Genomic DNA, 25,676 nt, shown 5'->3' with positions numbered 1-25,676 from the left:
CATACTGTTAGTATCACCTCCAATTCTTTAAAAATACAGATTTGTATTTCAAAAGTCTAGCCTATCAAGCATGGAATGGACCTAATTACCATTCACATACTTTTCTAATATGTCTCTAAAGGTTGACTCTGGGCCATTTAGCCTGCTTAACCCTTTCTATTGACATCTTCTTGGCACACTTTGTATAAGATTTGTTGCAATTCTATAACAGTGATAGCAACAATGATTTGCATGGTCATATTTTAATGCAATAATGTTATACCCGGCCAGAAGCTTACAGAGAGCCACCGAGTGACCTTATTCTTCTCTGCTCCCTAGCTTCAGCCCCAGCCAGGGAGCCCTGAGGATTGGAGGTGGGGGTAGGAAATCAGATACTGAATTGCCTTCAGTTTTTACGCTCTCAGCCCTTGCACCCAGGCTACTTATCACCAATCTCAGACACCCTGTTTGTTCTATGTTTGTACAGTACAGCACTCTGGGTACAGGTCCATGACTGGAATTCCTAGGTGCTACCAACAGTACAAATAACAAAATAAAATAATCCCCAGGTGTCTGGCCAATGATAAACATTGAGGGGGCAAAGTAGCCCTTTTGTGTTTAGATTCTCAGGTCACTAATACTGCAGGTCACTTCACACCGGAGAATCTGTTATGCTTTGTTCCCAGTGGTACAATAGGTCCCATTAGAGGCTGTGAAGAACCTGAGGGACCACTTCCTCAGTTGGTATAAACGGATGAAGCTCCGTGGTGGAGCTGTGTTAATTTACACCAGATGACGATCTTGCCCGAGATGCTCCACTGAACACAGCTCTGAGGCACCCTAGATTCAATATCACATTTGAGGCACAGTGAGAGAATACAAACTGAACAGCAAGCTGTGCTACCCATCTACAACAAGCAAAACTTTACGTTGCATTTTATGTCATCTTTCTTACTTGATTCAGCAGTTTCATCTCTCCAGCACACTGCCTTTAGCTAGTGTCTTCCATCATGCTCACTTTATAATAACCTAACACTTAGTTACAGAGAAGGGCAGGGATGTAGAGTGAAATATTAAATTTTGGGCAGACCGAGGTGATGAGTTATAGCTCTAATAGGGATTCCTGACTTTGACTATTACATTAAGGCCTTCTCAGAAAACATTTCATTTACAGATCACCATTGAAACACATACAGCATCATTTAAGAAAGAATCAATACATCATGAATAGCCCACTTCCCATCCCTCCTGCTCAGGAGGGGAGCAGCAGGTACACAGTGCCTCCTTATCCCCATGTATCTTGACCCGAGATCCATGGAGGTGGCACAGGGGCATAGCAGGAGATCTTATTTCCCCTTACTGTCCTGTGCAACCATGAAAACAGAGCCATAATATGACCCCTGAGAGGTCTTCACAGACCATCCTTGGCCTATTTTCTAAATATGTGTACAGTGTCTTCTCTCCACCCACCCCCTTCAGGTATGATATTTCTTCTCCGTGATACATTAACAAGTTTAGGTCTCTGGTGGTTACTATATACACAGAACCAAAAGCCTTTAGCAAGGGTGCAAAAAATTAGGTTTTGCATTGCTGCTGATTGAGTTTTCTGATTATTTGTTGCTCAGCATTATAATATTAAAACCCTAATTTGTTGTACTTCTTAGTGCGTTCAGCCACTCTGTTGTCCTTGCATTTTTGGTTTGGGGATTATTTCTCTTGCATGCTCTAGGTAACTCACTGAACCCCCAAAAAAAGAACAGGAGTACTTGTGGCACCTTAGAGACTAACAAATTTATTAGAGCATAAGTTTTCATGGGCTACAGCCCACTTCATCAAATGCTTCATCCATCAAATAGGATGGAACATGTAGTAAGTATATATATATACACACATACACACACACATACATACATACACACACATACACATACAGAGAAGGTGGAAGTTGCCATATAAACTGTAAGAGGCTGATTAGTTAAGATGAGCTATTATCAGCAGGAGAAAAAACACATTTGTAGTGATAATCAAGATGGCTTATTTAGACAGCTGACAAGAAGGTGTGAGGATACTTAACTTAGGGAAATAGATTCAATATGTGTAATGACCCAGCCACTCTCAGTCTCTATTCAAACCCAAGTTAATGGTATCTAGTTTGCATATTAATTCAAGCTCAGCAGTTTCTCGTTGGAGTCTGTTTTTGAAGCTTTTCTGTTGCAAAATTGCCACCCTTAAATCTTTTACTGAGTGGCCAGAGAGGCTGAAGTGATCTCCTATCCGTTTTTGAATGTTATGATTCCTGATGTCAGATTTGTGTCCATTTATTCTTTTGCGTAGAGACTGTCCAGTTTGGCCAATGTACATGGCAGAGGGGCATTGCTGGCACATGATGGCATATATCACATTGGTAGATGTGCAGGTGAAGGAGCCCCTGATGGCATGGCTAATGTGATCAGGTCCTATGATGGTGTCACTTGAATAAATATGTGGACAGAGTTAGCATCGGACTTTGTTGTAAGGATAGGTTCCTGGGGTAGTGTTTTTGTTGTGTGGTGTGTGGTTGCTGGAGAGTATTTGCTTCAGGTTCGGGGGCTGTCTGTAAGTGAGGACTGGTCTGTCTCCCAAGATCTGTGAGAGTGAGGGATCATTTTTCAGGATTGGTTATAAATCTTTGATGATGCGCTGGAGAGGTTTTAGTTGGGGGCTGAAGGTGACGGCTAGTGGCGTTCTGTTATTTTCTTTGTTGGGCCTGTCCTGTAGTAGGTGACTTCTGGGTACTCTTCTGGCTCTGTTAATCTGTTTTTTCACTTCAGCAGGTGGGTACTGTAGTTTTAAGAATGCTTGATAGAGATCTTGTAGGTGATTGTCTCTGTCTGAGGGATTGGAGCAAATGCGGTTGTATCTTAGAGCTGGCTGTAGACAATGGATCGTGTGGTGTGTCCTGGATGGAAGCTGGAGGCATGTAGGTAAGTCTAACGGTCAGTAGGTTTCCAATATAGGGTGGTGTTTATGTGACCATCGCTTATTAGCACAGTGGTGTCCAGTGTGTGGATTGGTCTAGGCTGAGGTTGATGGTGGGATGGAAATTGTTGAAATCATGGTGGAATTCCTCAAGGGCTTCTTTTCCATGGGTCCAGATGATGAAGATGTCATCAATGTAGCGCAAGTAGAGTAGGGGTGTTAGGGGATGAGAGCTAAGGAGGCGTTGTTCTAAGTCAGCCATAAGAATGTTAGCATACTGTGGGGCCATGCGGGTACCCATAGCAGTGGCACTGACTTGAAGGTATATATTGTCCCCAAATGTGAAATAGTTGTCGGTGAGGACAAAGTCACAAAGTTCAGCCACCAGGTTTGCCGTGACATTATCGGGGATACTGTTCCTGACAGCTTGTAGTCCATCTTTGTGTAGAATGTTGGTGTAGAGGGCTTCTACATCCATAGTGGCGAGGATGGTGTTTTCTGGAATATCACCAATGGACTGTAATTTCCTCAGGAAGTCAGTGGTGTCTTGAAGACAGCTGGGAGTGCTGGTAGCGTAGGGCCTGAGGAGAGAGTCCACATAGCCAAACAATCCTGCTGTAATGGTGCCAATGCCTGAGATGATGGGGCGTCCAGGATTTCCACCTTTATGGATCTTGGGTAGCAAATAGAATACCCCTGGTCACGATTCTAGGGGTGTGTCTGTGTGGATTTGCTCACTGAACCCAGACTTCCCTTATTCCTTCTTCCTGCTATTCAATTTTTTATAAAAAAGACTTTTCTTCTCTGCTAACACACTTTTAATCTCTCTCTCCCTGAGAAGCCAGGATGACTGTTGCTCCCCCTTACTTACTTTCTTGAAAACTAAGGTAAATATGCTAGGTGTGCCAAGTGAACCCACCCTGAATTTATTTCCAATTGCCTTTAAATAAAGTAGTTCCACTTAATCCCTCTACTGGAACTAAAAGAGAAATAATAGAACTTACTTTCCTAAAACACAACAATTTTTTTCACTGGGTGCAGTTGTTTAATAATCAAAGGATCCTATATAACCATATAATAACTGCTGTTTTCAAATGGTCATGAGCCTCCAAATCGCCCATAATTTTCTCAGAACCAGCAATAGCCTGGTGAACTACTTCTCTATTCTTGGTGGTACTTAGTGTGAGAAAGAACTCTGTCCTCAATCTATTTCAATGAAGCTTTTGCCTTACAGCATTTTCAGCATGTGCCTGTTTGCCAGTTTTCCAGCTCTCCCATGATAGTTACCTTATCTAACTAATTTCAATTCCTAGTTCCAACTTGAGGGTTTCAACTATTACCAGAGGTTTATAATCTGCACTTGCCTCTCCACCAAGCTTTTGCAGAATTCTAGATGCAGCAGGATTCTCACTACCCATTGACATGATACCTTGCCCCAAAAGCTTCATAATCTAGGTTTACGCACAATAAAAACACAATACCGGACACACTAAGAAGCTGATATTGTGATGACACATAAAGGTCAATAAAACATTGTTGACAACTATTGTGAACTTTCCTCTAAAGACAAACCCAATAAAGACAAATCCTTTAGAATCTGGCAGAACAAGATTTTCAGAGTCCAAGTACACCTACACCTGCTAACTACATGAAGATCCAAAAGAGCTTACTTAAGCAATCCGCTAAGCAACAAAATCAGTGCCTGTTAATAAGCTAAATAATCTACATTTTTAAAAAGACATACATTAAGAACCAGTTAATTTTTAAAGATGATCTATCTGGCAGGGAGTAGGAGGATTTTACTATTTGTATTACAGTGTTGTGCTATGCACGGTAAAAACACATAAGAGTCAGTCCCTGATCCAAATGTCTCAATCTAAATTGATAAGTCACACAAGGGACAAAAGTGAAACACAGAAAGGAGAGCTGACTTGCCAAGATCACACAGCAAGTCAATGGCAGAGCCTGGACTAGAACCCAAAGGTGAACTCCTGATTCCATTCCAGTCAACGGGAGTTTTGCCATTGACTTCAGTGGGGCCAGGATTTCACCCCATGTCTCCTGAGTGCTTGTCCAGTACCTTATCTCCTAGACCATGCTGCTCAGTATTGTGCCCTTTTTATATTAAGCATCCAGATGACCTCTCATTCTGTAGCATCTTCTCTTCCTATACACTCTGATACTAGACAACTGGTTGAGACAAGAATTCCTCTGATGCTATCAGGGAATTCCCTTTTCAAATGCAGAAGTCAACATTTTTATATCTGATCTGACCAGCTACAATATTAACTCAGTAAAATAGACTGGCAGCTTGTCTCTCAGTATCCCTTTGACAAAGTCCCAAAGAGGTCGGATCGTTAGTGTTTGTGAGTGTAACCTGCAAAACATGCACACACACACCACATACGTTTCAATTTCATTCTGATTTTCTATCCCAAAAGAGCAGCGATTAATGTGCCTGGAGCATTGAAAATACTCTATGGAATAGTAACCCAAATCCCACCAACATCAGTGGGCATTTGAATCTCTGTGTTGTATGGCAAGGGGGGAGCGATAGCTCAGTGGTTTGAGCATTGGCCTGCCAAACCCAGGGTTATGAGTTCAATCCTTGAGGGGCCATTTAGGGATTTGGAGCAAAAATTGGGGATTGGTCCTGCTTTGAGCAGGGGGTTGGACTAGATGACCTCCTGAGGTCCCTTCCAACCCTGATATTCTGTGATTCTAAGGCTAAATATCTAGGCACTTATAAAGCAACTGGTCACCATGGTATATCTTCAACATGTGCAGGAGCTGCTTTTCAGCCATTTACATTGTAAAGACTTCTTTAAAGCCCCATAGACAGCTAAATGATATATAAGTAGCTCAGCCAGAGAGCAAATTTTGATGGCCAACATATAAACCCCTTAAAAATGACAACAACGATGGTTACTAGAAGCCCTGCCAGGTGCCCTTTAATAATCAGTGAATTTGATTAGTATAGCAATGAGAAGAGACAGCAGGCTGTCACATGACTCCATGTTGGTCTGCCAGGACACCCTTACAATAGAGACCCTAGACTCAGTGGGATTTTTCATGTATAATAAATAAAGTAATAGAATAGCAGGCTGAGCTCCTTGCTGAACACCAATGCCTTGCACTGTGTATGTTAAAGATTCCTCCAAGTATTATGGTAGGATAAAAAGAAACACAGAGAATTTATGATTTTCTCCTTGTGACTGCCTGCTGAGTCCCCAGGGACTGAATGTCAGACACACGACTACATCTGCCACTTTGTAATGCTGCCGTGAACATCTAAATAACACTCTCAGCATAACATAGAGATCTGTCTGCCAGGCTGCCCCAGCCTCCCTTCTCTATTGGTGCTCACTCTGCCATAGAAATATGTCTTTCATAATCTGTTATAACAACTCCTGGTCTAAAGCTCTTTACAATAATTTAGCTGGAATCATGGAGCTTATCTAAAAGAAATTGACCTTCTGGATTAAAAGGCAAAAGATTTCAGTGTGAAAACCCTTCACCTTCTTTATCATAAAGATGAAGACTGCAATGCTGTGGGTGCCAGTTGTCAATGCTACAATTTCAGAGACTATGTCTGGATTTGGATTCGTATTTTTCTCTCACTTATCCCTGACACTCATCGGCAGTGAGTGGCTAGGGCTAGAGTGGGTTCAGTCCCCCAGGCACAGCCCCTTAGCTTGGTGTACCAGGGCCAGGAGGGGGCAGGGCATTGCGGGTGCACACGTTATGGGATGCTGTGGCAGGCTCCCACAAAAGCCAATTGGCCGGAGTGGGGAACTGGTCAGGCCCAGCCCCTTGGGACAGGTGCCACTGCTGCCTGCCTCCCTCTTGTGGGCATCCCCTGCCCATGTCCCCTTGGCAGCCAGAGCCCCATGGGAGGAGAGGACCAGGCCCCCCCCCCAAGACACTGAGCCAAGTGTGCATTCCCTCCCCATGTCAAACCCCCACTCCATCTGGAGCCAGGAGGATCTGGTGCCCTGGGGTATGGGGCTGCCCCCATTCTCCGCATTGACCCAGGTGAGTGTGCTGGAGAGGGGGTCTTGCCCTGCTGGGTCTGCCAGCACCAGTGCACCTGCCTCGCTTAGATAGCTTCCTAGAGTCTAGGTAACTTGGAGGGGCTTCAAGAGACAGATGGGGTCTCTGTCTCCACTCCCCTCCAGCCTGCAGGACTTAGGGGAAAGGAGTGGCAGACTGGCTGAGGCTGCTGTTGCAGTATTCCTGTATGACCCTGGCCAGTCCTGGCCCAACTCTTGGGCAGGCGCATAGGGCTAGAAGCCCAGGCCTGCCCCAAGGAGGGGCTGGATGGAGTGCTTGGGAGAGGGCCAACAGGGCCCTAACAAGGCAGAGAGCTCAGGCAGGATCCCGGCACCCTGTAGGATACAGCTCCCACAGGTCTGCCCTTTCCAGAGAGTGTGCCCCTTGTCACTAAGGGTGAAGGTGGGGACGGGCACTAGGGAATTCAGGCTTCCCCAGGACACCCCAGGGAAAGGCTGGGCCAAATCCAACCCCAGGCCCAGTTGGCAGGTCCTTTCCTCCTGGTGCTCCCTCCCCACCAGGCCGCCAAGGGACTTGCTCCAGAGCCATCTTGTGCCCCAGCTCCCAGCACTGCAGCACATGGGACTGAGCCCAGCACAACAGCTGAGGGCCCTTGCCTCATGGGCTTGTTTGGTTTCTTTATCACCAGTTCACCTGCTCAGTGGCAGGAACTGGGTCCAGCCAAAAGGGGCAGCGAGCTCAGAGAGAGAGAGAGAGAGAGGGATCATCCCAAAAGGGAAGTGAACTGGGTGGAGATTTCAGAATCCATTGCTTTCATCCTGTCCCATTTTCTTCCAGAAGCCAAAACCCAGGCTTTTCACAAGATAGCAGACAGACCTTTCCCAGTAGATTTTGTACTATACTTCTGAAGTTATTGTGCAGTTTTCAGTTCAGTAAATTAAAGGAGCCACCAATAATTTTGACAGAAAGATGTTTTCCTTCATTTGCTTGACAAAGAAGATTCTCTCATTCAATTCAAGAAGATATGTACAATATTTTTTTCCCATGCAACTGGATGATTTTCAGTCTCAGTGGGACCAGAAAGCCCGTGTCTTGACATTTATGGGATTGTTTGAATTAAATTTGCAGATAACCATACAACCTTGACACAAATTGTACACTTATCCCGCATCCAGTGAACATGGACAGGAAAATAAAATGCCTCACTCTGGCAGTAGAGATAAATCTGATCCTTTTTCTGTAAGATACCACTGTACTCTGGAAAGTTAGACACAGGTTTTAAAAATTTGCATTTTGTGCAGCTATCACAGTTGTATGTGCACAGTTAATCTACTGAAAATGACTGGTCAGGCATCTGTTTGGGTTTGCAAATGGCCAATTGTGTATGCAGCCATGGATGCAAAAATTAGGTGCGCAATTAGATGTGACCAACTGTGAAAATCAGGCCCTCCAATATCACTGAACATTTTGCCTGATTAAAACGTAGCTATCTTTCAGAAGACATGGAATCAAATCTTACTTTTCACAGAGATGAAAGAAGGTTTGGAGATTGCATGTTACAAAATATCTCCACTGCCCTCTTCTCCACAGAATTTTCCACCTGGGCACCTCAACAGCCACCAGCAACAACAGAAGCTGTAGCAGAGAAGCTGCTGGGTTCTTTTTATACCTGTGGCATCTGAACTAGCTCAAAGGGGGTCTAGCTGACATGGTGGTTAAAATGCCAGTGGTCACTGGCATCTTGTCTACATTAAACCTCCCACTTCTACTACCACTGGTGGAGCAGCACTGGAGGAAAAATTTAGCGGGGAAATGTTTATTGTAGACAAGGACTTAATCCCTAGTGGACAATCACAAAACCCACTGCAGAACTCAATGAGACCGTCAGTCTTTGCTTGAGACAGACTGAAGGACTGGGAACGTTATTGTGCCATAGATCTTTTTTACACTGGTAGAACTTAGTGGGAAAGCTGTATTGTGCCTTCCTCCACCACATCCAGCTCTAGTTAGTTTTATTGATCTTAACATTTCCAGAGCACCATTTCAGCTATACTTAAACCTTTCAAGTCTGGTTTTCTACTGGAAACGTAACTTCAATTTACTGTAGCAGGGGCTACAGTATTTTACTTGTCATCAGAAAGAGGACCAGGGAGAAAATGTGTTCCACAGACACAGTCTTGTTTTAATTGTGCGGCAACTAGTTTAGTTTTGCAGCAGTCCAGTACGTGTGACACTCAATGTCACCATACTCAATGTCAGTAGTTCAACCACTGTGAATAACCCTACAACAACAGATAACCAGTGAACATTTGCAAGAGAAAAAACAGTTCAAGGGAGACGAATTCAGTTTCAACCTGTAGCATGTAATAAAAGGATCATAAATACTATTCTGATGGTTTGTGATGTCTTCCTATCCAGAACTCTGGAACTATTAAAGAATGGCCCACCCTAGATGGTCTACCCCAGTTTGTAGAAGTCCAAGTCATGCTGGGACAGGACTTTGGGGACCAGAACCAGCTGGCATCAATTTCTGTAGCTCCAGTGATTTCCTTTGCAATTCAACAGCTGAGGATTTGACCTGGAAGTTTAGTGAGTGCTATTTGACTATTCATCCTGTACAGACATGATCAATAAACTTCATATTTTATATACTTCACTATCAAGTCTTAGTGCCTAGATTTAAGGAGCTCCTTCAACCTGGGAGTTAGCAGTATGCTTTTAAATCTGCTTTTTAAAAATAAATATTTTCCCTTCTGCATCCTAAAGTCTTGTTGTCTTACTTCCCTTCTTTCTAAAAGTTATATCTTTTATTAAAATTATACAAATGAGGACAGCTGATTTCTCCAAGAAGAAGCCAAAACAAATTATACTATCTTTTAATGGATTCTGGAAGCCAAAAATACTGTGATCTTTTAATGGATTGACCTGTTTATAACTCACTACACAAGGAGGATAGAGTAAAATTATAGAGGAGAGGAAGGAAAATTGGAGTGAAAACACATTATGTTTATGCTTACATTAGGAAAATTGTACAACTATTTAACAAAAGCAGTAAACATGTCAGGACCTGTTAATTTAATAAGACGTCTACACTTCTTTGATGCTGGAGGCACTCCACCTTCAAACTTGTACTTCACAATGCAGTAAAGACATGCATATGTTCACAACAACTTCACATTTACAAACTTATATTGCTTGATTATTCTACATCCCACATGTAGTATGTCAAGTGTTCTATTTCAGGATAATTATTCTCTTAGAAAACATATGTTTAGAACATAGCCCCACAGAGAGAAAAATCTGTAATATAGCTCATCCTCACAAACACACAACTTCCATGCTTCCATGTACAGAAGAAGTCTCATTATATAATTTTTTCAGGGGTTTGAAGGTTTTAGTCCCCCAATCCTGCAAATTTTAAGCCCATGCTGAGCATCACTACTGTGAACATGGTTGTATCATGCAAAGATCATGGCATGATCCATCATGACCTTAGATGTTATTGATCATATCTTCCTCAGTATCATAAGTTTAACACCTTCTCATACAAGGTTAAAATGTCATCTTTCATTGTGAACTTCATTGACAACTTTCTGTGAAAACTTCCTAACAAAACTGAAAATGTGAGCACTGAGAGCATTTTGGAAATACAAGACAGAAAGTTGCCCAATATTTACAAATATTATTTTTGGATCCATGTGAAAATGTGAATCCTTGTTCAAGCAAAGGGTCACATGAACATGCAAAAATTCACAGCTGCATGATTTTAATGACAAAACTCCATGTCATGAGACTCCTCGCCCCCACACACGAAAAACATCACTGAAAACAAAAATGTGAACACTTCCATTAAAAAGTTAGCATGAAAAAAATCACAATTTTCCACATCCTAGCTAGTATTTCAAACTCCCAAGATTCAAATTAGTACATGATATGGCAAATCACAGTCTCTCACATTTCTATAACGTTAACGGTCACCTAATGACCAGATTAGAACAGAAGGTCTCCCCATTTACCCAACAACAGCAGTGTGAGATTGGGTCCTTGAAGTCAATAGCTAAACTCCCATTCACTTTAATAGAAGGGTCTATGGCCTCAATTCTACAAAAGATCCACTAAGAGCAAACAGTCCACCTGCGTAAATCTCTTTATAAGACTGGGGCTTATTAACAACCCTATAGAGGAGAGGAGGGAAAAAAACTTTAATGGAGGAAAAACAGGGAAGTAATACATCAAATAAGCTACCTATGAAGAGGCACAAAATCACACATGACGATAGACTGTCCATAGTAACATGGAAGGAAAATTAGCTGCCAAATAGACCTATTCAAGACAATTTGCACTATCAACAAGACTAGGAGGAACAATTTCTTCACTAAGTTTAAGAAATTAATGTAAAATGTATTTTCTGGGTCTCAAAGGAAACGTTTTGACTTAAAAGGAAGATACAAACAAAAACACACACCATATGTGTTTGCCTATAAAGTGCGTGTATGCATGCTTTCAGAATTGAAATTGCTTTAATATTCTAGGGTTTGGGGCTGTTTTTAATTTATATATTTCTTTTACTACAGAAAGTTTATGTTTTTTTTATTTGAAATCCATGCAGGGTAAGTGTTCGGAAATCTACTAATAAAGCATAGATTATTTATCAGTGCTCATTAAAGTCTCTATTATAAATGCTATTGAAAAACTGTACAATCAAACATACATATTTATTATAGATTGCGAGATGTATTTAACTAGTGAAAAGATTGGCCATTTTGAACTAGCAACAAGTTATGAAAGGTTGGAAAAAATAATCCTTTCCACAAAATTCAACTTTTTTAAAAGTATTTTTTAAAAATTCACCGCACAAGTAGGTCTTACCATAATGCTTTAAGTTTAAAAAAAAACAGCAACAAAATATTTCTGTTGTGATGTCACAATAAAAATATCCTTAATTTTATGCTCTGAGAACATTCCTACAGAAGTCTGTGAGTGTACTCTCAGGGCATGAAATTAGGTATGTAAAATCTTTACACAATTGACATTAAATTTCCTGCTAGTTGTTTCAAAGGTATTTCTTTTGCCTGCATATTTATTTTTGAGATTTTCTCTATGTGGCAGAAGATTATTTACTAAGAGGACTTTGGGAGGGACAGGGAGATAAGGGTTAAACCCAATACTTTGCTTTCACTTGCACTGGAGAAATCTGCTACTAGCTAAATTTTCAGTCCATAAATTCAGTGAGAAGCCCAATGTGAGTTTTCAGATTGCTAGTTGGCTTTCAACAGCACCCGAGTCCCTAATCAGCAAGGGCATGTGACAATGAACAACTGGTTGGGGGGGGCAGGGGGAGATACCTTCCCATAGTCAGTAGAATTAATCAGATTGAATAGTTCATAATAAGATTTATCATACAAGGATAATCAATTATATGCTGCGTCCAAAATGTGCTCTGTAGATGGTTTATGAATCTAGAATCAAGACCCCAACATGAAATAAATACCTCCTTGAAAACAGTACATGAATGTGCATCACGTATCAAATAACAATTTTCAAAGATATGCAGTAATGATTCCTGTGGAGGTGAGCGGGAGCTCAAGGGAGCTATTACAGACATTCCATTCATTAGGTGCAAAGGGGCAGTGCAAGGACATGGCACCCACCTCTCACAAGCACCCCTTCTCGTCAGGTCTGCCTGCAGTCTTTAAATAGTCCTGGCCCTGGTATCTGGCCGTGCCCCCAGGGCTTCCTCCATGGAAGCAATGGTTTTGCCCTCTTGGTGTACTCCAGCTCCAGTCTCCAGCTGGGCCACTACAGTTCTCCTTCTGGGATTTCTTGCTGTCTGGTTGTAGGCCAGTTCCCCAGTACCCTCTGGGGGGACCCAGGCCCACCAACTACTCCAGGTCTCAGCCATGTCCCTTTAACTACAGTGTTTTCAGTTCCCTGGGCCACTTTCCCACAGCCCCAACCTTCGCCCAAGCTTCACCTTACCTCAGGGCTCACCTAAGTTCAGGCCCAGCAGCCAGGCAACAGCTCTTCCTCGCTGTCCGGTTCCCTGCCAGCACTGAGCTATCCATGGTGCTGCAGTTCCCTTTGGCCAGCCAGGAGTACCACCCCTCTAACACCAGTAAGGAACTGACTGTCTGCTGCTCCTTTTATATGGCCCTCCTGGGCCCTGATTGGCTGTTTGGAGGACTCCTCTACTGTTCCTTTCCTGGGATAGATATGGCTGGACACTGAGGCCTCCAGCAGGAGGCCTCTGGGCATAGTCCACCCCATCACAGGCAGATGGACAGATACGACTCAGAAAACCCGTTCATCCAAAGAATCTTTCTTTTCCAAAAAAAAAAAGTCTGTACTAAATAAAATGGGCTGCTTGGACCTAAAATGGATAAGTCATGACCCTATTTTTGTAAAACACACACAAAATATTTTCTGATAAAAACTATTGTATTCATAGTCTATCTGGGTAACTACCAGACTTGCTCTGATTTTACAGGATACACAAGGATGTATGTTTGGATACTGGAGGGCATGACTCCCACTGATTCCTCGTTTAGTGTCACAATTAGGCAAATTCCTTGTTTAACACCTTAAAGCCTGAACCAGTAGAGGAGTGTGGCCTAGCGGCTAGGGCACTGGACTGGGACTCAGGTGCCCTGGGTTTAATTTACAGCTCTGCTACTGGCCGATCTTGAGTAAGTCACATCTCCCCTCTCTGGGCCTCAGTTTCTCCATCTGTAAAAATCAGGCTAATGATACTGACTTCCTTTGTAAAAGCATTTCAACATCTACTGATGGAAATTGTGCTATATAAGAACTGGGTATTAATAATTACTATAATTATAATCATGGGGCTTCGGTCCCAGTGCACATCAGCAGGTATCCTGTGAAGTCAGTAGAAATTCAGGATCTGATTATTTCTGGTACTGGAAGACAGGATTATCTTTCCATTGGTGTTAGGCCTAGGACCTTTCACCATTACTATAGGAGCCACATTTAAGTGGAGAGGTACTATATATGCTAAATAAAGCTGGCTGACATTTTAAACATTTTCAAAATTTCAACAAAAACTACAAGAATTTTTCCATGAAATATTTCACTTAAAATGTTTACCACTTTTTAACCAAGATTAGCTGCTCCTTTGAATTTGAGACTTCATGCTTTAATGGTTCGATTGTAAAATATGTCCGAGGACTACTTAAATTAATTTTGCTGTTACACTCATTAACTCCCCTCTCTCCCTTTCTCTGTAGCTAGTCAGCAAGAGCATTGAAAAGTGCTATCCAGCTATCATGATTACCAGTGCTTTTTATATTTCAGATTTCTTTTCTCACCAATACAAATGGATTGTTTCCTCCTTTCTGCTGCCGTATTCCGCTCTACCAAGCATTCTGCAATAATTCATTGGGTACATTTTCTTTTAATCTTGTGCTACTTACAAATGAGAAAAAAAAAGCAACCATAGCATTTGATATAAAATTAAGCTACTTACCAACTACTGCCAGATTATGCTCTGAGCCACATGCAATCTGCAAAAGAAATGTGAATGAATGAAAGAGAATCTGCAGACAAGTTTAAGTAGATACAGTACTTGGACCAAGACAACCACAACAGGCTGAAAAACAATTGTGGTTTGTACAATGTAAAATTAAGTTTGAAGTATACTACTGTACATTTCGGAGAAAATTTCATTAGTGGTCTCACTTCATTTGTTAATGAACAGCTGTTTACATTAAAAAAAGACAACCAAAATCACAATTGGTACTTCTATCCTTTTTCATAAGGTAGACCACAGATCTGCAAAGACCTTAACATTATGCACTTGTATCAACAGGACTATTTGTGCACAAAAACTAAGCACAAGCACAAGTCTTTTGGGGATCAGAGTCAAAGGGAGAAAGATCAGGAATCAAATGGACAATGAAGATCTAATTTCCTTCTCACCCATTCACAGCTATTGATATTTCCTGAACAGCACTGAGGCATATTGGCAGGGCTGTGCGGTGAAGCTTCCAGTGATTCCATCCCCCCTATCCTCATCTGGAGGAGAGGACATGTACTGCAAAGGATTTCATAATGCAGATTTCATAATGCTCCTTCCACCAGCATTAAACTCAGAATTTTTTTTGTAATTTGTATAGCTTAAAGAGCAATGCAGTTCTTTTTTTAGCTTATTTGTTAAAGGCAGCACCACAAACTCACCTGAAAGCAGCTAATTTGGCTGAAATTTTCCCCCATGTCAATTTGAAATGAATTCTGTCCTGATGATCTGTGATGAAAGTGTGATCTATATTTTAAAAGGTTCCCCTCCACCTCTCTCTCTCTCTCTCTTTTTCTCTGCCCAGGACTTTAAAGTCAACAGTGACATGTACCCACAAAGCTTTTTTTAATTTTTGCTGCTGCTATGAAGATGGAAAATGCGTGAGCTACTGTCACACATGTCAGGGAATCTCAGTGACCAAGTTCCATATCCTAATTTAATCCCTAATAATTTAATACTCATTCCTTCAGTGGACCATACCCACTGCAGGCACGTAGTGCTACCTCTGCATTCTTCTGGAATATTGACTGATGGCCGCAATCATCTACCAGACATCATGTGGACTTCACTAGATAAAAGGTTCTTTTAATTACTTCCTTCTAGTTTTAACCTTTTGACCAAGTAAATCACCAGGAAAGGAACCCATACACCCAGTTAATAATAAATCTGGAAATTCACTGCTAATCTCTGAGGTTACTGAACTAACCAAAATAAACTGCAATCAAACTCTACTCTTCTATATAATATTTAAATAAGGATACTAGATTTATAGATTTTTAAGGCCAGAAGGGATCATTGTGATCATGTATTCTGAGCCTGTGCATTGCAAAGGTCATAAGATTTCTCCAAGTGCTTGAAACCCACAATTTTGGGTTGAGCTAGCATATGTCTATGACATCCAGTCTTGAATCATTATGTTAGAAGTAAACGCTATGATCACGGGTACTGAATATGCAAAACAGCACAACTGTGACATGAAAACACCTTATTATTAGCTAACTAGTAGCTGAAAGCCCATGTTGTGGCAGTTGGACCAAGTAAACCACCATATGTGCAGTCTCCCTCATACAACCAATGAAACCGTTGCATGAAAATTAGCTGTAGAGTAACAATGGTGTCTTGTTGAATTACCTCCGATATCACACTGGTCTCAGACTCTTGGCATTACATAGTGTGGCAAGGCACCTTCTCGGTCTCACCAGCCTCAACTGTTTTAGCTTTGGTGAGACGGGCTTGCGTAAACAGTCCTTCTTGGCTGCACAGGGGCAGTCTGTCCTTTTCTCAGCCAGTGGTTTGGGTTTGTTTTTCTCCCTTATGGGATGGAATGCAGCCTTCCCTCCTAGAGAGGCTTGTCCCTTGCTGCTACTTGTCTACTGGTAGCTTGACTCCTTCTCTCTCTCTTTCCTCCCCTTCTCCCAACAGGGGAGGGTTTAAAAAGGTCTCAGGCGGCCCTTAGTTGGAATCAGCTGATCCTAATTGACCTCAGGCAACTCCCTCTCAGTTGATCCTAATTGATCTCTAGTAACCCCTTCTCAGCTGAACCTGATTGACCTGTAGTCACCCCTCCTCAGTTAATAGGGAGGAGGGCCTTTTAACCTTCTGGGACTATTTTCTATCCCCCCTCCCACTCCTTGCAGCCATCTGTCCTGAGTTTACCACAATAGCTATTACCTTACTGTCACATGGGTGTAATTCATCAAGTCAACATGACCGAGAACTTAAAAATAGGATGGTAACAAACCACAAATCCCAGTGATGACTGAACCTGATGATACTCTGAACAATAAGCACTCTCAGCCATACTTGTAGCTGTTTCCATTACTTCACACTGACTCAGACATTCTAGGCTTCAGAGCGACATACAGAGTGACGGACAATCCTGGAATCTTATTTCATAGATGCTGTACGAATAAAGTTGACAGCTGAGATTCAACAAATCTCCTCTGGTTTGAATGTATTGAGCCAAGAAATGGAAGCGTCTGGGTTGGGAAAACTGCAATAAGAAAAACAAATTGTTTTAAAAGCCATCATGCATTTTGTGATGAATCTCATTTTCTGGAACAATTAATATATAAGGACTCAGAGAAAACAATGGCCTTGGAACGGTACTAGCAAAGTAGCTGTGAAACTTCTATCTTGCAGTGTTACAGCTACTCAGAGCTTCAAGCACTGGCATACTAAAATGCATAATATATCGCTGTATTATTGCACTCTTCATGCAACAGGGCCATACATTATAGCAGTATTGATTTTTTGTGTGTTTTCATTGGCTAATGCAGCCCACCAATGATGGGGTTTAAAGGCTGATGCCATGGAAACAAGATCTGCTCATGGAAATGCATGTGAAGACTCGATGGGGAAAAAAATCAAAACAGCAAATTCTGTGTCTTCACTGCATGATGAAAAATGGGATATTAAAGCTGCCGCTAATAAAATCAGTGTGAAGCATGAGCTACCTAATCTCATATTTCTGTACAAAGTACACTGAACACAAACACTGTTTCAGATAGTTCTATGAAACAGGCTGTTCACCCTGCTTCTGTAGGTCTTGTATATTTAGAACTAATAGCCCCACTGGAAATGCCATGTGTTCAAAACAGAACACGCTGTTTAGAATGTGTGACAGCTCCGCGAAAGAGGCATTTTGTTCCAATACCTAACAACAACAATTATCCAGTCTGCAACTCTGACAGATAAATAAAGCAAGCTGGTGATCACTCACTGTTTTGTAATCCACTCATACAACTGCCACCAACAGCAGCACTCTGAGAATCTCTGCCTACACTACACAGCCATCCACTACCTAGTTTACCAGGGTTTATGGGAATCTGCCACAGTGGAAGGCAGCAGCAAAAACAGAGTTCACTGCATTATAGGCCTTGTCTACCCTGATAATTTGCCCACTTTATAGCCATTGGTGACTAACCACTTGTGTCGCTGCACCAGTGCCATCTCCTAATGCATATGAGACAACCCACTATAAGCAACAATTTACACCAGTGCAACCTTTTTCAAGCAGGGGAAAACTGCACTGGTGGAAACAGCCGCTGTGCCACCAATCACTGTTATCAAGGCAAGTCCCATGCATAGACTAGGCTATTGGCAGTCACCTTGATTTGCCCTCACTAGCATAGGGCAGAGACATGGCAACCCTGGTAGCAGCAGCAGTCTCTGTGCTCCAGTGGGGAATTCACCCAACAGGAGAGCACAGGATGTTTGCACTGCTGCCCTAGCCCAGGGTGACGTCACTGTGACAGTTCACCCCATAAGGCTTTATGAAAATATGCTTATGAATGTACATATATGACATAACTGGAATATGTTTTATGCTACATATGCCATGTAACCCATCTCTGTAAAGGTTATGATCTACTGAATATATTCATCCTATTTGTATGCATGTGTCATTGTTGTATTCGAAGTTATGAATATTGGCTGTATACTTGTTTGATTTTAAATAACCTTACTAAGGCATTTGGTCAGCTTCTTTAGAAAGGAAATTGCAAGTTAAATGCCCAATCAAGAAGCATTTAACGAACAATGGATGTTGGAAGGCCCCAATCCACATAAGAAGTCTTCCTGGAGACATTCAAGATACCATGTGGGCAATGGCTGCTACCTGTAAAAACTAAGTCATGCATGGACATGTGACTTGCCCAGGTGACTCCAAAAATACATCTTGGAGCTGGACTTTGCATAGGAGAGAGGAGGGGGTCTCCTCCCACAAGAGAAAGTCTATTTAAGCCCATGGGAGACCCCTCCATTTTGTCTTCAGCTGGCTAAAGAGATAGCCCCTCCACCCCCAAGGATACCTGAAAGAAACTGGAACTAAGGACAGTAACTACAGGGGGTGTGAGTGATTGCTGGACCCAGACTAGAAGAAGTCTGGTCTGTAAAAGGAAGCTTACTGGAATTCCTCTAAGGGTGAGGTTTTTATCTGTTTTCAGAGTTCTTACTGTATTAGACATAGACTTACGTGTTCTATTTTATTTTGCTTGGTAATTCACTTTGTTCTGTCTGTTACTACTTGGAACCACTTAAATCCTACTTTCTGTATTTAATAAAATCACTTTTTACCTATTAATTAACCCAGAGTATGTATTAATAGTGGGGGGGGGGGGAAACAGCTGTGCATATCTCTCTATCAGTGTTACAGAGGGTGAACAATTTATGAGTTTACCTTGTATAAGTTTTATACAGGGTAAAATGGATTTATTTGGGCTTTGGACCCCATTGGGAGTTGGGCATCTGAGTGTTAAAGACAGGAACGCTTCTTAACCTGCTTTCAGTTTAAGCCTACAGCTGTTAGGGGACGTGGTTCAGACCTGGGTCTGGGTTTGCAGCAGGCTAGTGGGTCTGGCAGAAACCAGGCAGGGCACTGAAGTACCAAGCTGGGAGGGCAGGGAAGGCAGGGGCAGAAGTAGTCTTGGCATATCAGTTGGCAACTCCAAGGGGGTTTCTGTGATCCAACCCATCACAATCACTTTAAAATGTAGCCTGGATTCCACTAGGAGCCCCACTGGGAAAATCTTCCTAAGGGATTCTCTGAATCAGTGCATCCCTCAGGCACTGCTGCCATATCCCTGTCTCTCACTGAAGGCTGTGCCTGCCTCTTGCAGAACCCCGGCTAGATTGGACATCTTGCTTCATTCTAACAGAAGACAGCATAACCCAGAGGTGAACCAAGGCTGCTGTCTGCTTCAACTTGAAGTGCAGGGTCGTCTTGTGAGCATCCCAGACAGCACGTCAGCCTCTTAAAATATAACCCTCCCACCTCAAATTAGACAATAATCACCCAACGTAAAAAAACTATTAGTAGGAGTCAGAATTTATGTTTTGTTGGTAAGTGAGATGCCAGCAAGGGAGAATGGGATCACCAAAGACATAACACACACTTATATTAGGTGCAACTAATTCAGCAATGACTATAGTTTTGTAACACAATGCTGGTACGTACTGCAACAGCCATCATTTTTCAGCTACTTGGCCTTTTTTCTGTGTTGCAGAAGAAATGAAACTCTAGCACACATCTGCATATTCCTGGAGGATAGATAAATACGTTGAAGTCAAGAAGATATGGAGCTTCTGCACACAATATTGTTTTCCAGTTGGGCAATTCTGTTACGCTGTATATTTAAACAGACAAAAAAAGGTCACAATTCTTAACAGAGAGTCAGAATCAATCTCTCGCAGTTATTGAAGCCCTCTGGAATATTAGACAACACAACCCCCTTCAAACTAAAATCTCTCCTCTACCAAAAAAACCCAAAACACTATCTGAGAGTGTTTTAGTAGTTGTTCACATGCATATAAACGTATTTTAATCTCTATATATCAGAAAGATTTCAAAGCAATACACAAACAACTAATCAAGGCTCACAACACACCTTTCAGACAAGGAAAGGCATTTCCAACTGAAACTGCAGAAGCAACCAGATGGAACCTAACTATTCATGCTGAAATTTAGCTGACTCCTCAGTGTTAACACCAATAACTCCTATTAAACAAGCCCAGGGATCTTTAATGGTCACATACAATCAGGTCTCCTGCTCTACATCACATCTGAAAGACATCAGCAGCACAGTATCAGGGGGCAGCCGTGTTAGTCTGTATCCACAAAAACAACAAGGAGTTCGGTGGCACCTTAAAGACAAACAGATTTATTTGAGCATAAGCTTTCGTGGGTAAAATCCCCACTTCTTCAGATGTATGGAGTGAAAATTACAGATGCAGACATAAATATACTGACACATGAAGAGAAGGGAGTTACCTCACAAGTGGAGAACCAGTATTCACAAGTCCAATTCGATTAGGGTGGATGTAGTCCACTCCCAACAACAGATGAGGAGGTGTCAATTCCAGGAGAGGCAAAGCTGCTTCTGTAATGAGCCAGCCACTCCCAGTCCCTATTCAAGCCCAAATTAATGGTGTTAAATTTGCAAATGAATTTTAGTTCTGCTGTTTCTCTTTGAAGTCTGTTTCTGAAGTTTTTTTGTTCAAGTATGGCTACTTTCAAATCTGTTATAGAATGTCCAGGAAGATTGAAGTCTTCTCCCACTGGCTTTTGTATGTTACCATTCCTGATGTCCGATTTGTGTCCATTTATTCTTTTACGTAGGGACTGTCCGGTTTGGCCAATGTACATGGCAGAGGGGCATTGCTGGCACATGATGACATAGATAACATTAGTAGACGTGCAGGTGAATGAGCCTCTGATGGTGTGGCTGATGTGGCTGGGTCCTCTGATGGTGTCGCTAGAGTAGATATGGGGACACAGTAGGCAATGAGGTTTGCTACAGGGATTGGTTCCTGGGTTAGTGTTTCTGTGGTATGGTGTGTAGTTGCTGGTGAGTATTTGCTTCAGGTTAGGGGGCTGTCTGTAAACAAGGACTCGCCTGTCTCCCAAGGTCTGGGAGAGTGAGGGATCATTTTCCAGGAGAGGTTGTAGATCATTGATAATGTGCTGGATAATCAGCAGCAAAGTGTGACAATGTGATAATCAGCAGCACAGTGACTCCTTAACCCAGACAGCCAGCTAACGCCACCACATCCTGTAGCATTTTGTGTTCCTTGATGTTCCTACTCATTATGCTCTGATTTACTGAGCAACCCAAGTTAGTTGGTGAGATCTGGTGGCACAAGGTAGCACAGCTGAAACATAAACATACCAAAAATAAGTAATTTAAAATATGTAATTATTAAATTGATAAGATAGTATGAGAGGGGGATGGAAACAAATCAGAGGCTTTTGAGGATCACGCAAAATGTGAGGAAGAAAAAAAAAGTTAAGGGGAGTTCTCTGTTTTTCCTTTCCTGGGTCCTGGATGGAAGGATCTATTTTAGATACTTATATTACCTCCATCACCATGGCATCTGAGTGCCTCACAATCTTTATTGTATTTATCCTCCCAGCATCCCTGTAAGGTAGAGAAGAGCTATGCATTTTACAGATGGGAAACAGAGGCACAGAAAGACTAGGTGACTTTCCAAGGTGACAGAGGAAGGAATAGAACTCGGGGTCTTCAGAGGCCCTTAGTGCCCTAACTACTAAAGCATCCTTCCTCTCTCTCTCTCTCTCAATTCTCCCCTGTGAGAGGGCATCAAGTCAGAGACCTGTTGAGGAGGAAAGACTGGAGCTGTAAAGAGGGAAAAGGGACAGTGTGGTGGGTTAGGAGGAGAGAGAAAGAAAGCTGGACATGGTGATGTGAGTGGTGAAAGAGAGAAGATCTCAAGCAGCCTGGACAAGCTTCTGAACATATTGGCACTTACCCAGAATGAGCCTCCAAAGCTTTTGAGCGTTGACCATGGCAATTCAGACAAGAGGTAGCTGTGAACCTATGCTCTACTCAGCTTCAAAGAACTGTGTAACATTCCATGATAATAACCCTAAATACCTTTAGCAGGCCTCTACATTATTTTTCAAATGACAGATGTCTAAGCGGAAAGGAACTATTAAGTCATCTAGCCCATGGCCCAGCCAATACAGGAATGCTCCCTCAGTACATCAGCTTTTAAAAGTCCTTGGATATGGGGGCCTCCAGCACTTCCCTTCAGGGGAAAGATTATACTATACTATGGCAGTGGTTTTCAAACTGAGGTACGCATACCCCTAGGGGTACACCAGCTCTCATTAGGGGGTACGTCAGTAAAATCCTGTAATGACGGACAATACATTTAATTCAGTAAGACTTGGCAATCTATTCATAAGTATATTATGACCCTATCTCAGATGGGGGGCCCAGAAGATTATATTATTTGGAAAGGGGTACACGGCCTAAAAAGTTTGAAAACCACTGTACTATAGGATTTCTAAACCTGAATGAAGACATGAAGTTTAAGGACTTTCATTTAGATGGCAGTCACTGCATTCTGATTTTTAGTACATTAAGGGATGGTTATTCTACAGACAGTACCCTGTGGCATGAAGAAAGGGGAGGAGAGAAGATCAAAAAGGTGAGCACAAAGGCACTCTTTCATCTAAGATTTGATATAGATGTTTGACCACAGAGTGACATGATCTCCTTGACAGATCTTGTCTCATTAAGGAAACCAGCAAGGCCAGAAGCAAAGAAAGACTTTATTCCTCCAGGGATTAGAAGCCAAAAGGGAATGATAAGAGTTGACAGAGAGATTGCAGATGACTAAAGATCAAGGTTTATATAATATGGTATAATCATTCTTTCCTAATGCTGTTCCTTCATGCCCTTGATTAATGTATTGTAACTGATTTGTACTGTTTGACACATACTGACTAACCACATTTTGTATGCAGAATTCCACTGATATGGGGAAAGGGGGAGGAACTGAATATAATTAGTGAAGCTGTCTTACTTCCAATGATCCTTCACTAGGAACTTTGTGTTCCTCTTCCAGATCACTTGACTCCTGATGGATAAGGAGAGGCAGCTTGCTAACCTAGTCACTTTCCTTGGTTAGTCCCAGGCTAAATGTAGTTTATTGCAATACAAGCTAGCCGCACAAGGGTATAACCCCACCCAGAGCAGCAGTTTAATGCCATTCCCTGCTGCTGGGAATGTCAGTGGAAAATTGTGAGGGCCAAATAATCATGAGATTTGACAGTCTTTTCTCTGTGTTTGCTATTTTCTGCCAATCTAATCGTTCATTTATTGAAATACAATTTCTAGCTTTGTTACAAAGGGGGAGTCATAATAAAATTTAAAGTGAGGCTTTGTTATTTCAACCTGGCAGAAAACGTTCCTTACCCAGACAATGGGCCAAATGCTGGTCCATCACACAAAGCCCAAGCACATGGGCCTTTGCTGGGGTAGAGAGTACTGCAAGGGATTAAATCCTGGCCCTATCCTCTCAACTAACCTGGAAGCAGGAAACCTCCCAAACACTAACGGGGTTTGATCAGTAGATCAGCATAGTTTACAGACCAGCTGGCCACAGCCTGTGTCCATCCCCACAACCAGTCCCAAGCCCACCTCCTCACTGCAGACATACAGAGAAATTCACTGCAGAATATTGCCTAATTTGCGCAGGAGATGCAAAATTCCCCTTTCTGCTATCCCTCTGTGACAGTCTGGGTGCAATCTGGGTCTTGAATGTTTGTGGGAGTTGGAGACAGCATTAATCCAAAAGCAACAAAATATTTTTTGAAGTGATTTATAAAGCACCTCTTAAAACTCTAAGCAAGGAGAACAAACACTGAAATGGAGAGGAAGAATGAAAGGTTCTGTAACTGATACAGTGCTCAGTCCCCAGTCAGGATCACGATCCCATTGTGCTAGGCAAAAATGATCACAAATGAGGACACGGTCCCTGCCCTGAATTTCTAGAATCAAAATGTGGGGAGAAGAGTGGTCAGACTAAAAAAAAAACTTGGAGGGGACAGAAGAGTTGTGTCTGTTTTGAAGTGGGGACAGATGAACCGAAATGTCAAGAGGAAGCAAGTTCTGTACCCATCTCTAGAAAGGCCTGAGCAGCTGCAGACTCAAAGATACAAATGAGTCTATTGAGATCAGAGTACACATACCCCTCAGAATTAGGGTCAAGGGGGTGAGGGGAAGTGGCAAAATGCTGCCAAGGCATACCTCAAAGATCTTTACAAATCAGCAGTGTCAGTTTACAGTCACTCTGCCAGGTTCTAGGCAAGGAGTGTGAACACAGCTGAGTGCATGTAATAGATGCATGGTTATTCAAAGCAGAGGGAAAGCTAGTTGCTCTATTCTAAACAAGCTGAAAGCAACATGGAAGCTGTGTTAAGGAGGAAGCTAGAATAATTAAGCCTCATTGTCATGAACAGGCGTTACTACTGCAAGGTCATCAAAGAGTTATCAAAAGTTCCCATATCAGACACTTTCTCTCTTCCACATGTGAGGAAGAAAACATGGAACACAAAGCCTATATATTTCAAAAATTGTTAGACAAGCTACTGACTCTGCTATGCTACCTGCAAGCAAATCTTTGCCTTCATATTATTCAGATGTTTTCAGCTCAAGACTTCTATCTGCAGAATGCCAAAAGGACAGGGTTCCAGCATCTTCCTTCTATGGTATTAAATATAGATAGAACTAGAGAACTAGCATAAAAGTCATCATTATCAATCCGAATGTGCTAATTTCTATCACTGCCACTTTAATGAAGCTAACGGTTCCATTAGGCAATAACTGTAGGCAAACATTCTGTCAAAGCACACTCTATTATTCAATATTTAAAAGCCTAAAATACAAGTTACAAAGGTGAGTGTAATATTTGGTTATAAAATATCAGCTTCTATATAGCAGCCTATTTGCAAGGTTCTTTTAAAAATGCATAACATTTGGGAACAGTTTTAGGCTTTCTGTAAGAGTCTGGGTTTTACATCTTTTTCCTTATTGCAATATAATCCATTATAGTCAATTCATAATGGATTAGGTATATTTTAGTTAGCCTAGAAGAAATGACAGAGCAGCTAGAATGCAGTGCACACATTCGGGGAAATTCTGCTCTCACCTACACTGGGGTAAGCCTTAATTAACGTCAGTGACTTCACTTGAGTTTTTCTGGATTTACAGGGATGTAACTAAGGGCAGAATTCGGCACACAGGACCTGGAAGGAAACTTAACACCATAGACTTACTTGGACTTTTGTAGCACTCAAATCTGGTAAAGGAACAAGATGTTATTTTTAAAAGTTTATTTCAAATCACTGATTCATTGGTATGCCTCTCTTTTTTCTTGCATGTTT

The 25,676-nt window shown here is 42.0% G+C and overlaps 1 protein-coding gene across 1 annotated transcript in view; it reads right to left on the bottom strand.

The window, feature by feature from the left end:
- The window catches only part of SERGEF (secretion regulating guanine nucleotide exchange factor), a 257,144-nt gene that overhangs the window by 82,776 nt on the left and 148,692 nt on the right, over positions 1-25,676 (bottom strand). The window contains exon 10 of the mRNA XM_077818328.1: positions 14,435-14,471. Within this exon, the coding sequence (XP_077674454.1) occupies positions 14,435-14,471 (37 nt within the window). The remainder of the gene's footprint in view (positions 1-14,434; positions 14,472-25,676) is intronic.

Source organism: Eretmochelys imbricata, chromosome 6, assembly GCF_965152235.1.
Source record: "Eretmochelys imbricata isolate rEreImb1 chromosome 6, rEreImb1.hap1, whole genome shotgun sequence".
In the NCBI taxonomy this organism is placed as follows: Eukaryota; Metazoa; Chordata; order Testudines; family Cheloniidae; genus Eretmochelys; species Eretmochelys imbricata.
Note: the sequence above shows the minus strand (reverse complement) of the source record. Positions and strands in the feature narration are given on the sequence as shown.